This window comes from Gavialis gangeticus, unplaced genomic scaffold (genome assembly GCF_001723915.1).
Source record: "Gavialis gangeticus isolate Ggan-Ray unplaced genomic scaffold, GavGan_comp1, whole genome shotgun sequence".
Classification (NCBI taxonomy): Eukaryota; Metazoa; Chordata; order Crocodylia; family Gavialidae; genus Gavialis; species Gavialis gangeticus.
This window is the reverse complement of record NW_017729031.1, coordinates 113835349-113853201: the sequence shown is the minus strand read 5'-3', so window position 1 is coordinate 113853201 and position 17853 is coordinate 113835349. Positions and strand designations below refer to the sequence as shown.

Genomic DNA, 17853 nt, shown 5'->3' with positions numbered 1-17853 from the left:
AAGGCCTGCCTACAATAGTGAAATTAGGAATTATAAATTCCCATTGGCTGCTGAAAAGCAGGAGGCTATTGTATAACCAGAGAGCAGGCCCCTTAATCAACTGCTGCTATAGTGTTAGATAACACCAATAAAAGCACTTGCATGCTCCAGATAAAAACTCCACCATTGCTACCATAGGTAGGATTGTACCAGTGGGCATTTATCAGTCCTAATTATTCTAGAGTAGATGAGGCCACTGTATTGCATAAAGAAGTTCTGCATCTGAGTTTCTAATAATAAAGCACAATTTCCTGCTGAACTACACATTTTAGTCATTTACACTAGAGCTGCACCAATATATCAGTGGCATATCGGATCGGCACCGATAAAAGGAAAATTAACTATTGGCAATCGGCTTTTTTTGGCCAGTGTAGCTGATAATGTCACCAATAAATGCTGCGTGCAGCTGCAGCGTGCGTGTGGCCAGGAATGCAGCCCAGCAGCTTGGAGAGCAGCATCTGGCCAATAAGCAGTGGGGAGGGAAGGGACGTGCATGGGGGAGAGCCAGCAGATTGAGGCCCCCATGGTGAAGGGGGGAGTGGGGCATGGACAGGGGCAGGCCATCCATGGTGCTGAATGTGACCCTGGGACCCTGCTGTATGCACCCCTGGCAGAGGCATGGGGGGCATGTGCCCCCCTGCATTTGTGCACGGGGTAAGCATGGGCTTCCTGCTGTGGGCTCGGAGCCAGGGGCTGTGCCAGACTTCCTAGTGAGCAGGCTGGGCTGGGCCTAAACATTTCCTCCCCCCATCCTTTTCCCCCACAGACTTACCGGCAGGAGGCTGCTTTCCAAGCTGCCGGGCTACATTCCTGTAAAATTGGCTATCAGATCGGCATCCGCTGACACGGCTGGTTAATAATTGGCTATTGGTATTGGCCCAAAAAATCTTTATCTGTGCACCCCTAATTTACACCAATGCAGAGTGCAAAGTAGGAATAACCCATTACTAAATTGGGCATGCAGTGTTTTTCTTCCACTATGCATTGTTTCAAATAAAAATGCAGAGTGCATGCAGACAGTGGAACATCAGGACCCCTGTACTTAACAGAGTCCATATGAAAGCACTTTTGTTATAAAACCATAAACAAACGTGGTACAACCACCTGGACAACAGAAGAATGCAGGGGGGCCGAAAAAAGTTGGCTTTGCTACTGTGAGTCTATGTTTTAAAGAGACAAGTCTGATCAAATGACTTTATATTGGTTGACTGGTTGGCTTGACGACTTAATTATGGCATTAAGTTTCAGAATATCAACTCTCTGAAGCTCTCACATTTAATACTTTGCTCTCACATTTTAATACTAAATCCTTTTAAAAGGGATAGACTTTAGTATTTTTTTTAACAAACTGAAAAACATTCCCATACAAAATACGTAGCTTTCACATAAAAATAAGCCTTCCTATTTTGGAACTGTAAGAGCAAAAATAATTCTTAGCTGGTAACAAATTAATCAGTCTAAAAGCTTCATTCTAAACATGATAGATAAACCTATTAAAAAGCAGCTCTTCAATGACTGCTTGAAATTCCTGGGCATCACCTGGAGTCAGCTGACTTCAGATATTATCTTGTGGCAGAATTTTTAATGCTTAAAAAAAAACAAAAAACAAAAAACAAAAAAACCCAAAAAAACAGGAAAAGGCAACTCTCAGTAGGAACCTGAAGATAGACCCTTGTTGTGATGGATCACCAACAGTGAAATAGCACAGGGCATTTTAGAGACTTGTCAAATATTTTTATATACATGTTTTTATTTAGTGACTACTTGGCTATTTTAGTCATAGCCAGGCACTTAATTTGCTCTTCTGCAGTCAATCACAGACTGACATGGAATTTGCTAAACAGCATGACTAGAACATTAGGAAGCAGAAGACAACCCTGGTATTCCAAGGATGGAAATGCCTTTTTACCTGTACTCTCACTGACTTTTCCTACCACAAGTGAGAAGCAGAGGGTACACAGCAGGAGGGGCACCAGTCTCTGATGGTACTTAGAAATGGTCTACTGGAGGAAAAGGTAGAAAACTATTGCCCATACAAAACCTATAGCTGCACAGTTTTGGAGTTATTTGTTCTAGCAAAGCTCTTGGGTAGTCACATGATAGATCTGGAACTGATTTCCAACAGTCCTCCCTCTCCTGCTCATCTGGGTCTACTGCCTCCTCCAACAAATCACAGCCCTGGATTGGCTGCTTTGGCACAAGGATGCTTACATTTAGTTGGGATGTTCCTTTCCTGCACCGAGAGGGCATTCTCGCTGTCAGCGCTCCGCAGACGCCCACGTGGGTCCAAGTACTGCACTGCCAAGCCCAGATTCTCCCCATTGGTGCTCAGGGAGCGACTTGATGGCACCAATGTGAACAAGTTCCCTTGGTGACGACGTATCCGGGGAAATGTCCTCCGGCCTTAAGAGATTAAACAGGGCAGGAAGGGAGGGGGAGGAGAAGAAAGTTAGGTTTTTCCAAATGATTTATGCATAAGTAGGAAAGCATCACCAAAGCCTGAGACCTAGGTAAAAAGAGAGGTAGCTGAACATGTTATGTGAAACCCACCAACATACTGAAGACACTCAGAAACACCAATCCAGGGTTACTGCTTAGGGAGAAGGGAGGTGCAGTCATTTTACTGTTGTCCCTCTTGGGTGCTGCTCTCCAGCAGTCTCACCAAGCTTTTTACTCTCTAAAGCAAAGAGGAAGATCTACAGTGCACAAGCTGCCATGTAAGCTCCAAGGTTTGTTAATACCCAGATTGCAGTAAGACAAACAAGAAAATGACTTGCTAGGTAACAGCCTCACTTATTAAAAGGTAGTTCCACAGGATACACAGGCAAGACCAAGTTAATCGCTGTAAAATTTGCCAGATATCCAGCAGGCCACCTGACTAGCAGACACCCATTTCTTTAAATCATTACTGTTGCACTGAATCAAGCAAACTTTAAAAGAGCTTAGTGGTTCAGACCAGGTTTGGTCTACAGATCAGCCCAGCAGGGGAGATGCACAGGGCAGAAGTCTCTTCAGGTTATAGTGCCCCAGCCTGTGGGTAATGTGGTTATTCAGCAATAACTGTTCAGCATGGATATCCCTGGAGAGGAAGGAAAGAGTAAGCAAGGATCATATATAGCAGGGTACATACCAAACCTGCACTGGTAGGAAAACCTGATACAACAAATTATGCACTTGAGGAAGCAGTGTGCAATGAGGATCTCCAAATAGATGGGTTATTTTAACCCTCTAGTGGTTCACCCAAAGGCTTTGACCCATCTCCAATACAGTTACTACCTCACCAACCTTTTCAATTTGGGAACTAAAGGGCTGCAAAACACTTACCATCATTGTAGTCTTTGTGCTGCATGGAGACATTGTAACGTCGAGGGTATGTTCCACCTTTCCCTGCTTTATCATAGATTTGATTTTCACGATCTGGGAGCAGACATGAAGAGGCAGAAAGTAAGACTCCTTACGCAATGTACACAAGTTACAATGGCAGGGCATTCCACTACAAACAGGCTTCAGGGGAAAAGGCAGCAAATTCTGAAGTTGATGGGAAAACTATCTTATAAACTACCCAGCATACAAGAGTAAACAGCAAAAGAGGAAAGACACCTGTACAGTTAGCAGCTTTGATTAAAATGCTAAGAGTTAGAACCTCTCAATGGCTATAACTAAATGCTTTTTATACTTTTTGAACATACCTGAAAACTCCTGTCTGTTGTCAGGGAAGCTTTGCGCTCTTGACATCCGTGACTTTCGAAATGAAGGGCTATTTCAATAAAGAACAAGACAGTTTAGACAGTGATTTACAGGAATTGAAAATAAACTGAGTTCAAAAGGAAGTTAATGAAGATGCAGGTGGGCATATGCAGTTCTCAAACCTTTCTCCTACCACCCGCTGTAGAACTGCTTCTTCAGCTCTACAGCTTGTGCAACGGCAACTTATTTCATGGTTCAGCACTTGGAAAGCTAAGATCAGGCTGAGGCCTTGTTAGCCAGGTTGTCTCCAAGTGTGGCCAGTTGTCCAGCTTGTACCCCCAGATTTGCCTTCGTACTGGGATAAGAAGCATTTCCTTGCTTGGCACAGATGCTCTGTCACGCAGTACTGCACACTGCTGCAGCAGCAAGCTTCAAAATGTCATCCCAGAAGGTTGGAAAGGGAGGTTAGACAAATGTTGTCCAGGCAACAAAACTAGGCTTCTTGCATTCATGTGTTAAATAGGTTTTGCTGGAGTAAGGATAACCAACCTTTCACATTCCCCAAAAGATTTCTCTTACTGTAGGGCTTAGAACCTCAGCTTCCCCAGATCCTACCAAGCCCCACAGGGAGTTGTTGGGTAGGCTATTTTGGAACAATCAAAACTCTACAAACACAGGGTATTTTGGTGCAAAGAAACTGAAGTCTGAACTCCTTTAATGCCCCAAAACCATTGGCAGGAACCTGAATGACTACAGAAGTAGATCTTGTGTTCATCATAGCACACACTGCTTAGTGCTACTGAAAAATCAGTTTTGGAGATCTCAAATGGAGGCATGCTGAGCCCAATATTATGAGGTGCTAGTGCCCACAGTTCCAGCCAACATCAAAGAAAGCACCAGCTGCTCAGCAATTCTGAAAGTTAGGCCTTTAAATGCCTCAAGTTCAGCTCTCCAAAATCAGAAGAGGTCTGCTTCAGGACTTGATTATTTGGGACGTTCCAAGCAGTAACAACCCCTATGATTATTTAGCTCTTTCAGTGGCCCATGTATGGTTCTCTTCTACAAGCTGTGCACCTCAACTTAGAAGTTTAGCATAACAGCTATCCAGAAATTCATACCCTCTTCCCCACTCTAATATGAGATGGTATTTGATATATAGGCAGCAGACACCTTTAGAAACTGTCTTCAGAAGGGGGGTGTGGAGTGAAGCAGAACAAAAGATCTGGTTAAGGGAGAGGAGTTTTTTCTTTTCCCTAGGAAAATCCAAGCATTTAGTGCATTCAACAGGTGGGTACACAGAGAACATTCTTCTCTGTATCTGTTCAAGCACAGGGTGAGAATCACTGCCACTACACGGGATTCAGCAGTGGGTAGGAAGAGAGAGAGAGTCCTCCATCTTCCTTCGGAACAAATGCTACATTTGACAAAAGAGATATAGTGTAATGATATGCTCTTGCAACTTTTTTTTTTTTAAATGAACAAGCAAGCGTTGTTTCTTGGAGATCTCAGTGCCCAGAAGCCAGATGTTATAAAGTCTAGACTGGGAAACTGCCCGCATTGAAAGCTTGAATTTTTAAAACATAGGCTCTACTTTGTTGGTGTATGGTTTTGCTAAGAAAAATAACACAGCTTTGCAGTGCAGTTAATTCTACGAAATGCGTTGGGAAATTATGTAGGAATAGAACCCTATAATTTCAAGGAAAATGGTCTGAAAAGAAAAACAAACTGACTTTTGCACAAGCTCAAATGGCATCAGAATGTGATCACACAGGGTGTCTATACATGTGCTTCAGGGTGGCGCTTAATTAAAGCGGCCTTGAGAGCGCTTTAATTAAAGCGCCTGCAATATCACATGGATTCAGCATCCCACACCTCAGAATGGTGGCAGGGGCATTTTAACTAATGTTTGTTGGACAAGTTTTAGTTAAAGCACCCCTGCCACTATTTTGAAACACTGAAATGCTGAAGACTTGTGATGTGGAGGCTGCTGGAGTGCGTTAATTAGCAAGCTCTAGCAGACACCCAGTATTCTCGATTAATCGAGTATGCTCTGATGTGTGCCAATTAGAACGTGTTGGAGCACAGCTTTGTCACTCCAGGGGGTGTACAGATGCCCATTGGGCCTCTGGTCAGTTTGTATTTGTACCTGTCTGCAGATCTGTCCAAGGACTGACAGCTTCCTGATATCGAGTTTTCAGCACTGCTTAGGGGATCCAATATCTGTAAGACAAGGTCATGAAAATTTAGGTACTTGGGCTGGGCTGATTTTGCTACCAAAGATGTTGCATAGCAAAATGCAGGGTTCACTTTTGCTTCCCCAGAGTCGGTCCAGATTGGATAGGAGACTCTTTAGAAAGCATAACTATGCTCATCTCCCCAAGAATTTGTTGCAACAGCAGTTCAAAACTACAAGGCCATTTCAGATACCATAAATCACCTGATTGTAAGATAATCCTGAATTTAAGATGACCCCCCCCAAAAATTAGATTCTATACACGGAAAATCTATAAATTTGTTATAATTTTCCATGTACAGAATCTAATTATTGGAGGGTCATCTTAAATTTGTGCCTCCCACTGCTTCAGGGGGGCAGGTAGTGGGAGAAAGCAGATGGTTTGGGGAGGTCAAGCAGCATGCCCCCACTGCCTGTCCGGCACTCCCACTTGCCATCCTTCCCTCTTCCCCCCACAGCCTCAGCCCCCTACCCCACCAACAGCCTCTACTCCTCCAGCATGCTCCTCCCTCATCTCCCCCAGCATCCTGCCCTTCATCTGGCAGGTGCCACCCCCACTGCAGCTTGGAGTGCAGAGCATGGCCCCAGCCTGGCCCTGTGCTGGCTCAGTGCTGCTGCCAGGGGGCCGGGCTGGGGCATGCTCTGTGCCTCAGGCTAGACTGGGGATACAGCCTCCCAGGGCCAGAACAAGGGGCAGGGAAGGGGAGAGGGGACAGACAGGGAGCACAGACTGCAGGGGGCAGGCAACAGCTCCAATCCTGGGGCAGCTGCCTGCCCCCACACCACCTTGTCCTTGGACTCCAAGATGAGGGGCTTCCTTCCCATGTTAAACAGGGAAAAAAAACAACAACTTTGTCTTGGAATCAAGTAAATTCAGTAGTATAAAAGCCTGACATGGTTAAATTCAGTCTACTTGCATCTGTACACATGGAAATTAAGGAAATACACATCATACTGGAGGCTAGTGGTAGCTTTAAACTTTTACAGCTATCTAGGCCTGCATGCACTAGACTAGCCAGTGTGCCATCTTGAGTTCCCTGGCTGTGGCCCATTGCACTTCAGCCCAGCAGCAGTGATTCTGTTCCCAAATTGCCTTCTCCACTTGCAAGTTATGCTTGGCACCAACTTCCTGCTTGCGTGAGCAGATCACAAGAACCAGATGGTGGCAACCCCGGGCACACCTTTTCCATGTCCACAGAGCTAGAGGGGCCTGTTCGTAGATGGGCAAGCTATCCACAGTGACTGCTGCTTGTGGCCCAGCCAAAGTCTTGAAAAAGATGCATTGTAGTGATATTTACTATCAGCATTTGTAGAGACAAGCTTAAGTGAAGAATGGCAGCTCATATGAAAGAACAAAAACAGTGGTAGATTTAATGAGGACTGGGGCTTTTTCCTCACACTTCAACATGCTCATACTCACACACTGCTCATTGGTCTCTGGGATGAATTCGCCTTCACTATTAATGCTAGTATAGGAACCCTGTCGAGCAATTCGCTGTTGCCTCTCTGGAACATACCCGGGGGGAGGAGAACTTCGGCCTGTGTTCTGAGAACCTGAACCAGACAAAGAAGTAGGTTTATTATGCAGACACTTATGTAGAGACTGCATGTACATGCACATAAGGTAAAGAACTCTGAAAAGGGGGCAAGGCACAGCCTTAATCTCTGAAGTTCTTGAGCCTTTGCAATAATAGGAGCAATTCTGGAACTAACATTACAGTTGTATTCAATGGTAACTCTGTGTCTACTTACAATAGCTTACAGTGCTGTTAAGTGATTACTTCAGTGAGTCAAGTACTGGTGTTTGGAGCACCATGAAAAGGTCACCTGTGAAACATTTAAAACAGTGGTAGGCTAGGCGGAGCATCCTCCACGCAACCCTGCTCATCTAACAGCAGCAAAACCTCTGGTGTAAAATCAGCTTCATGCTCTTATCAGGACAACCGTTTTCCTGCCTCAAGTAACATGTGTTGAACTAACACTATTCTGTTTGAGTAGCAGGAATAGCCCTGCCCATCTGTCAATAACTTAACTAACTACCTCAGTGTATGCCATTATGAATACCAGGGGAGATCTGCAGCAGCACTGAGTTGCATTCATAAGAACACCCAACAATCACTTGTCCAAGGTCATGTGAAGAGTCACCGGTGGAACTTCATGATCAGTTCCCAGGTGTGTACATTCATACCTACTGAATTAGTTACAGTATGCCCAAGTACTGTGACAGGCATGTAGAGACTGGCAGGTGATTTCCTGTGGACAATATTTCACACACCTGTCACTACCTCCCTCTCCTACATGTTATATTTGTGCCAATTAACTGAAAGCAGGTGCAAGTTTTCTTTGGAAAGCTCTGGAATGGAACGTGTGGGCTGCAGCATGACTTCGAACACCTGGGGTACCAAGTATGGACAATAAGCAGTTTGCCTTCTTTAAAATTACTGCCTGATTTTCCCAACAACTTGTGGGGGGGGGTGTCACATGAGACTGTCAGCCAATGAGAACAGAGATAAACAAGAGCGTGTGCTTTGTAGCTGGATCCAGTCACGAGAGTACACTTTCACTTTTTCCGATACAATGCAATGGCTCACTGAAGGGAGCCCAAGTCCTGCTGGCTTCAGCCCAGCTGCTATTGTGGAAAGGCCCCCATCACTTGGCAGGAAAAGGAAGTCAGCACTAAATCAATGCATATCAAAGGAAATGAGTGGAAAAAACACAAGCACTGCCAGACAGTGCTTAGCAACATTTTCAGTTTTTGCTTTTTTTTCCTTTTTATAAGTCTTATCTTTACCCTAAACACCTCTGAACCCAGGGCACAACAAGCTGCTGAAAGCAGGCAACCACACAGGTCTAATCTGTATAGTCAAACCACCACTCACAGCACTGGTCTGAATTAGCTGCCCATTTTCCACATATGACATTAAAGAAGAGCCTGAAATCCTCCAGGAAACTAGAGGGCATTACTCTTTCCAAATTAAAGGGGGCAGGAAGTGGAAAAGGAAGAGAAATCACCTTTGAGATCTACATACTACAACACCAGTGGCAGGAACGGAGGCCCCTCTCTGGGTTTTATTTTTGGGCTCAAAATGATGTGCTTGCCTGCCAGCCAGATGAGGATAGAAAATGAAATAGTATAGAGTTTTCATGATTAGTGACCCAAAAATCTCATATGTATGTAGCATTACTGTGATGGGAAGGCAGGGCAGGTTTGTGCTGGGGAATATTATACAGAAGGGGCCCTTTGTTACTATCCTGTTTGCCCTAGATAGATACCAAGTTAACAGAGCACATTGAGTATCATTTGAATGGCTCGTCATGTTAATAAAGGAGAGAAGGGTTCCCCCCCCCCTTTGTTTTCTATGATTTTTTGGCACTTGAATTGGTCTGTGAAAAAAGAAACCATATTAGGCTCAGAAAAGCATGGATACTACACTTTCTTTATGAGACAGAGGAATGCTGCCCTAGTTTGAAGTTAACATGTATATAAAAGAAGTCCCTTCTGTTCCCATTTCAGCTGCCTGTACTTCACAAGCGCCCTCCATAAATTTCCATAATAAACTTAAGTGACTCATACACCACACAGATATGATATCACAAAACACCTTAGCAATTAACCAAGCATTTTACCTCCACCCTCAGATAGGTTTCAAGTCAATCTAGCAAGTTGTTCTCAACTTTTTCTATCTTGGAATTCTTCCCTGTCCCCTTTCCCAATCAAGCCTTAAGAAGGACTGCTGTGAACCCCTAACACCTGTTTGCACCCCCTTATTAAAAAACCCATTTAAGTGGAATCAGATTCAATATTTAGCAGGCAAGTGTTTTACAAGCTTTCATTTGCAGAACCCACTGAATTCTCCTCCAAGTTTGCAGATGGTGAAAACTGAGACATGAGTTGAAGTAGTAAGTAGTCTCTCCAAACCAACATGCGTAGTTGCTTTTGGAGCTGGAGGAAGAATTCCAGAGTTCCCAGGTCTGGCAGAGACAACAACTCATGTATCTATCATCTGAAGCACCTTAAACATGCACTAAACACAAAACTTCTGTAGCGTGCTGCTGCTGCTTGACTCAGAAGACTTGGCTTTTCTTAGGCTTAATGCCAAGTAGTTTGTGGAGAATGAGTGCAGAGGCTCTAACTTGCACATTACCATTCTCACTGCAGTTTTCATCACAAACGAGCTAGTTTAAGCCACATTGGAACAAAAATCCTATTAAAAAAAGTCAAAAACTTTTAAGTGTTCACAAATTATCTGCTACTACTCACTCAGAGGTAAGAATCTGAACACGTGGAGTACTAGTCTCATCTAATTTAGTTATTCATGTATTCCCATTAAAGCTTTGACGACCTTATGGTGACCTGATATAGATTCTAAAGTCCTAGATTTATGTCATGAGCTGCATCTGATAATCTAAATAGAAATTTAATGGACTCAAATAGCCTTTACAATGTCCAAACTCAAAGAAGCTGGTTCTGGGACACCCCACTCAGCAACTGCTCACCTACTCTGACTAGTAAAGAATCATTGTAACCCATGGATACAAATTTTTGAGAGAAAGATGATGACCAGGAAGGGCTGAGAAATACTCACTGACAGACAGGTGTCTACTTCTCGGCTCCGGAGGCTGGTAGGTTGTGTTCACATCCCCAACAGATTGGGAAGTTTTGATCCTGACTTGTTTGGGCAGCCCAGAATGGGGCGAAGGACTGATCTGCTGAGCAGAGACAGAAAGCAAAAAGAGGTTGAAGAAGAAACTGAGCAGAAGTATAAAGTTTTACCACTGGCCAAAAGGTACCTGAATAAAAGCCTGGAAACAGAAGTATTTTATTTATCCACAGAACAGAAACAGAGGCAGCAGCATGGAAACCGACCCAGTTATGGAGGTGAAAAGTAGTCTGACCACTTGTGCCCAGTCCCTCGTGATCTTGAACGGACCCCAAGATTCCCAAGTTTCATCATACCTTTGCCATCACCAAAAATCTGTGAAACCTACTAGTAAAGGTTCCAAAAAAGATGATGATAGCCTTATACTGCTACCAGTCAGCTCAAGAACTAGAACTAGTCTAAGCTGAGGATTTAAATGATTTAGGTATGTTTGATTCCACATCTGAAATTGTTACATCAAAAACAAAATCTAAGAACTTTAAGATATAGTACGAGTACAAGGGGATCAATTAAGGTGATACTGTACAGTCTAAATTATATTCTGTTTATTTTACATGACCTTTGTCTCATGCAGTGTAGAAGAAGAGTCAGGGCTGGGTACTGAAGGATGCTGTTTGTAGGACTTTGGCATTATTTACTTAGGAAGATAAATGGTGTGAATGAGTCAGAAGACTGTAGCAAGAGATAGGACAGTTCATGTTTAAGACAGGAGAACAGTGCCCTGAAGAACTGGATTCTACCCGATTCTGCCACATTTTCTAAATGTCCAAATTTAAACCCTGGGTCTGATTAGCAAAAGTACCAAACAGTCGTAGTGGCAACCAAAATCAAAGAAGTTCTGCTTTGAGCCCGCTGCATGTTCTGAAAAATTAGGTCCTAGGCACTTTATACACAAGTGAACACTTTTGACCTTGACTGCTAGGCCTCGGCTCCCCATTTGTAAAATGGGGATAAAACTCTCTTCCTCCTTTCACAGGGATGTTGTGAAAGTAAGTTCATATTTATGAAGCACTCATAATTTAATAATGAGTGCCACAAAAAAGACCATGAGGAAATTTGTAATTGTCTTTTGTGCATGGTTTGAATAGTGTGCAACAAATAAGGCCTAAGCAATGAAGATAAAAAAAAATACAGAGCAGCTGCTCATTTAGTGAGAGCCATCTATCCTGTGCATTTAATTAGGCAGGGATCCAGTAGAAAAATAGCATATGATCATATAATCAGAGACTATCATAACACATATACACAAGGGGGCTGAATCATGGTTGCACAGCCAATCTTAATTCTGGAATTTCCTAACTTGAACGTTTGACTTTGTTTCATTAGTGTTCTTTTAATATAGCATGTAATTGGTACATAAAGGCTGAACAAGCTATTATACACAGGATGCACGATGTTAAAAAGTAACAGCTTGAGCTTAAAGTTAAAAAATGTAGAGGGAACAAAGTTTACCTGCAGACAGTGCTGCCATGTCAAGGTTTATTTTTTGAGAAGGGGTAAGGGGAAGGAGGGATTTGGGGTGAGTAACATTATCTATCTATAGGGAGTGGCTCAGCCTGAACAGATGCCTCTGAGTCAGGAGGAGATCAGGTGGGAACAGTCAGGTGATCCTGGGCTCTGCCAACACAGCAAGCATGGCTAGCATTTTGAGAAGTACTCAGCATTGATTTAATTCTGACTGTAATGGTAAAACTGCCCACAGGACAGGAGCAAGGCCAACTCCAAGTGCTTTCAAAAACACCACCACCTACCTACAGAACTAACAGACACAGCAACAGGTCTCAGACTGGAGGGCATTCTTTAGGGAGAGGAGCCAGCAAGAGTAAAGGATATGGATGTGTTTTCAGTTGGCAGCACTCTCAGTAGGGCCAAAGCACCCAACCGATCAGACAGACGCACAAAATCAGTCATCCCAGATACTGTGTTGGCATTTTCCCTGTAAGGGAGACCAACAAGGTAAATTAGTCTGCTCTCTCTACAAATTGGGGAAATAACCCGGGTAAAACTTTGAGCAGCACTTTTCACTCAGATCTTGTCTGTAACTGACCAGAGACCTCAAATTACATGTAGCTGGAAATAAATCAGATATGATCACAGACAATCTCCTTACATACACTCAGAAATCTGTAGGCCAACACTGAATGGTGAATTATTCTAGCTCCCTCCTACCATTAGGTCTCCCAGGCAGGGTATAAACAGACATTGTCAAATGAAGCAGATCAGCTGTGCTGGAATAGGTCCTGGCAGACACAGCCTAATCACTTTGTTGGGCAAAACAGATAATCACCCATTGTTCTGCAGGGTTGGGCCCCTGCTGCTTGCAGGAGTGGCTGGGGCCTGGTCCTGTGTACATGACACATGGGGCATGCCTCTGCAAACAGGAGAACCCTGGGTTTCCCATTTGAAGAGATGTGTGCCTGGGGGTTTCCCAGGATGCACAGCATTAGGCCTCTGAAGCCCTGGGAGAGCCTGCCTGGGGCAGCTAGGAAGTACAGACAGCTCCGGGCTATTCACACTCTCCCAAAAAGCAAACAGACATCTATGCAAAATAACAGGGCAAATTTATACCACCTGTCTTGTAGCTACACATTTTGCTAGGCAGGAACGGGCATGGGCATGTTTGCTTGCCCTTTGTGATGCCTTTGTGCTGCCATAAAAACATTTATAGCAAGATCTGTTTCCAGCCTTAATGACCAACTCATTCAGAAATACATAAACTTTCATAGGCAATGGTCTACTTCGTCAGATGCTTCATCGTCACATTTGATGAAGTAGGCTGTTGTCTACACAAGTTTATGCATTTCTGAACAAATTACTTTCTAAGGTGCCACCCTGCTCTGCTTTCTGCCTGACTTCAGACAAAGCCATCTCTCTCTAGGTCTTTTAATGTTATACCAGAGCTAGAGCTGGCCAAGATGAAGAGTATGACAAAAGTTTAATTTCTTTTACTTTTTTTGCCAAGGAATGTACATTTGAGATGAGAGATTGCATTGGGATAGCTATTGCAGTGACACAGGAAGTAGCTATCTTGACAGACCAGATCCTCAGCTAATACATCATCTATACTGGCTGATGATTTTGACTGGCCCTACCAGTTGATTTTCTTTACCAGTCCAGGCACATGACTACAGCAGTTCATCCCATTTGTATCTAGGCTGGTAGAAAGGATCAGAGTTTCTTTTTTAAACGCCAGAGCAAGAGCCACTATAAAATAAACATAAATAGCACTTGCTAATGTAGACTCTCGAAATAAAGTAGCACAGTTACTGGAGCAGATTTAAACAGCGTACTTTTATTTACACACACACACACACACACACACACACTTTAATTTTGTTAGTATATATTTGTGCCAAGTCATTGCATCACCTTTCCATCTCCAAAAAATAAGAGCCCAATCAAAACAAAATCTGTATCCTGTACTTTAGGGGGGGAAAAATGCTTCCTACTGTCAATGGGACAAGATCATTCAGGCAAGAAGCTTCCTCTAGGCTCCTGGGCTTCTGTTTTATCACATGCAGGGGTGTCTTGTCAACCAGCTCAGAGATGAAGAGGAAGTCAAAGGAGAAGGGGAAATAGTGGCTCCTACTAAAGACTTCACTGTGGAAGAGTTTGCTTCTGCTTCAAGCAGAAGAGGAAAAACACCTAATAAAAGACATCACAGGACTAACTAATGGTTGGTGAGAGAAGGCATTTCATTAAGTGTTTACTCTAGGACATTACCTAGGGTGTGTGTAAAGTTTGGATAATATTACTTACATCTAGGTTATAGCCTGAAAGTATTCAAGCTAATAGAAGGCTGTAAAAAAAGAGGATTGTCTAAAGTTTTTACCTTCATGCCAAGAAAACTGAGGCTACATTTCCAAGGCCATTTTCTTGAGAGCACAAAAGTATTGTTAAACTGCATCCAGGAGTCACTGTATTTGTTAACAGGGGTTATGAAGTCTGAAATATCATAAAGAAACTTTATGTCCTTGAATCTGGCCACACCAGGAATTTTCAGGGATCCTAAGTACTGACATTTGGGGAGATTCTAAAAGAGTTTAATAGAAATGAGCTTTAAAGATTTGACAGAAATTACTCAAAACAAAGCTGTCTTGTTTTGGGTAGTTCCATGTACCATTCAATGGAAATTAATTAGGTTATTTGCAAATAATCTGTGTTCAAATGTGAAATTTAAAATCCACAGAGTTTTAGAAGCTAACACTGGTAAGAGACACTGAATTAAAACCCTGGTGAACAAGATCCTTTGACACCACTGCCATGCCAGCACGGCTCAACCACGATGTGGGGAGTTTAGTGGAATGCTCACTCTCAAATTAACAGGACCTTTCAGTCTTATGGGTCCTCTCTTCCAAGTTGGCCAATTAGTGCAAATCATGGTGTGTTTGCGGTAAGAAAGCTGGAACCAAAACCCCTGAAGTTCATCTCAGGTGCCAACAAACAGTAATTAGATGAGCACACCACCATTCCTACCAGGAGGGATTCAAACTGAAAGGCTCTGTAGCTCTGGAGGGCAATGCCCTAAGGAATGCTGACCCATAGGAAGAGCCAATAGCATGCCTTTAAGAATGAGGCCTGCTTTCAGAAAGGTACGTTATTAAATAAAGTTTGGACATTGCCAGAGTTTACACAGGCAGGACCTTTTGCTCTCTAGACACACAGCCAAAGTCCTCCACACACTGCACTTAGTCTCCAGTAAGTGCCCCCCCCCTTCATCTTCTCAAATATTGTCAATAAAAATGTAACCACCGAATGCTAAATTATTAAAACTTGTGTAGCATGTGCCATCTTAATCAAAACCATAAACGACCTTCCTGTGAACCAGATCCATCGAATGTTATCTGAATCTACTTATGAGGGGATATTGGCAATAAATGTCCTTTATAATTATAGCTTTGATCCTCTGTTTAGTATTTTAATACTCAAGTGTGCTGAATCAGGGGAAACATATAAAAACTCAGGCAAAGAGAGTATGTATGTGAAGCACAGCAGCCTTACTACTACATATTATCCCTGTTACCAGGGTACCATTATAACGCAAGGACCTTTAACTAGAGGTCATAAAGAAAACCTCAAGTATCACTTAGTTGTAATGCTACAAAGCAGGTTACCTACATGGTTTCTGTCTTGAGACAGTAGTAATATTCTAAGGCTTTTCACATTAGAGCTTCGGTCCAAGAGATCTATTGCTTTATCCAGGTCATCTTGATTTTTCAAGGGAATAGATAACTGCAAAATATAGAACATAAATTCAAAGTTAGCAGAGATATTAACACCACATACAGGCAATAAGGGGTTTAAACAAAACTGGAAGATTCAGTAGATGAGACTGGACAACTGAGAACTCTGCATCCTTTCTTTGTGAGGAGAATTTATCTTTTTGCTCAGGATCTCTCTTGCCCCCATTTCTCAAGCTAATTGCCCCCCACAAAGGTTTTCCTTTGCCAGAGATCAGCAAAACAAACAATCCTGGATTTCTTCTTGAACTTGTTCTGAGTGTCAGTGAATAAGGTCAGAACCATATTCCTTATCTGACAAGAAAGCAGTTTCACAAGGAATATGGTAAACTGGGGACAAGAGGAATAGGTAGGAAGTGGATCTCAGATAAGAGGCTAATGTAGAGACAAAGGATAGTAGTTAGATTAGACAGAATGGAGTCCCTCTGGAAGAGTCAAAGGAAAATCTTGAACTTGCTAAAAAGCTATGAGATTTCAGAGGCCCTCTAGGATAGAGCTTATATTTGCACTGTTTAGCTCTAGACAGCCATAATGGGGGGGAAGGAGAGCAGAATTCATACGCAGTAAGATGAAGAACATATTCTACCATCTCAGAACAACACACACTTCCTTTAAAATGTATACAACCATCAACACATTGCAATTGTCCTCTTTCCAGCAATCTGAATGCCATCACATCAACCAAACCCAGCTGATAAATTATATTAATTCGATTAGATCTCCACCCTTTGACCCCTCCACTGATTTTTCAGTGCCCGGGATAACAAGCTCAAACTTCTTGTCCTCATCTCCAATCCCAGACTGGGAAATCTCTCTCACCTCTACTGTTAATTCTAAGATACCAGTGTCCTTGCAAAAGTTTTATTCGCTTCCTCCTCCCACTTCTGTCTGTCTTACCACAATGCTCTCCCAGCATGCTCCCTCCACTCAAGTTTTCCTCAAAGGTATACACATCAGGGGAACAGAAGAATTTGGGGCAAGATGCTAACTACTCTTTGGTTAACTTCTGGTGCCTCAAGTATAACAAAAAATCTTCTTTCCTCTCTATCACATCCTGTTGTCAGCTTCTATCAGACTGTAAGTGTTTGTGGCAAGGACTGCCTTTAAGCATAGCACAGCACCAAGTAGAACACTGTGCTAATAAGCATTCACTATGCCTTAAATAGACAGTAAATGCTGAGTTTCTAGCACTCCATAATTATCCTATGCACCACCTTTTCTGAACAATTAGCTTTGATTTTAAAAACACTAATTCATGCACCAACATTGAGGATTCACTTGCATATTTTTTTCAACAGTTATGCTGGTAAGAAACAGGCTGTTTTTTATATTTAAAAAAATTCCCTCCCCAGGAGGATGTAGTATGAAAATGGTTACAGCCAGGTGGAAGGCTGTGACATGGTCAGATAGGTCAGAGACAATATGGCATTTCAGCAGTGCCAGCATTTGAGATGGATAGTACAATGGCCACATTACTACAGATTCCCTTCATTTCCCTTAGAGTCTCCAAAAAAAAGGAGGAAATGAAATGTTAATGTTCCCACTGCAGAGAGAAATCAGTGCAATGATTTGTCAGTAATTGACATTTGTCCTCTAGAGAGGAATTGTGCAGTAACCATTCATGTCACAGGGAAACTTGCAAAGTAACACTCAAGAAGGGATTGAACATGGGAAATTCTTTGAAGAAACCACTGCACATTGTCTGGCAAGTGCCTCTGTACCTCATTGTTCATGTAGTGGAGATCCAGTGGCTGACCAAAGGCTGTTTTCACCTTCTGCTGAACATCTTCATATCGCACAGGACGGACAAATGGGATAATTCTGGAGAGGCGGAGGAAAAAAAGTCACTAAGGACATCTTTACACATGCTCTGGGGTGGTTGGGGGGGGGTGCTTTAATTAGAGTGGCTCTAAGGAGCCACTCTAATTAAAGTGCCTGCTGCATCTCATATATTCATCATCCCACACTCCAAAATGTTGGGGGGGGGGGGGGG

General features: G+C 42.9%; 1 protein-coding gene across 1 annotated transcript in view; it reads right to left on the bottom strand.

Moving 5' to 3' along the window:
- MAP3K3 (mitogen-activated protein kinase kinase kinase 3) overlaps positions 1–17853 on the bottom strand; it is a 96810-nt gene that overhangs the window by 14702 nt on the left and 64255 nt on the right. Inside the window, exons 6-13 of the mRNA XM_019522920.1 lie at positions 17582–17681; positions 15739–15852; positions 10546–10669; positions 7380–7513; positions 5873–5946; positions 3729–3796; positions 3364–3456; positions 2251–2442 (exon numbers count right to left, since the gene is read on the bottom strand). Of these exons, the coding sequence (XP_019378465.1) occupies positions 2251–2442; positions 3364–3456; positions 3729–3796; positions 5873–5946; positions 7380–7513; positions 10546–10669; positions 15739–15852; positions 17582–17681 (899 nt within the window). The remainder of the gene's footprint in view (positions 1–2250; positions 2443–3363; positions 3457–3728; positions 3797–5872; positions 5947–7379; positions 7514–10545; positions 10670–15738; positions 15853–17581; positions 17682–17853) is intronic.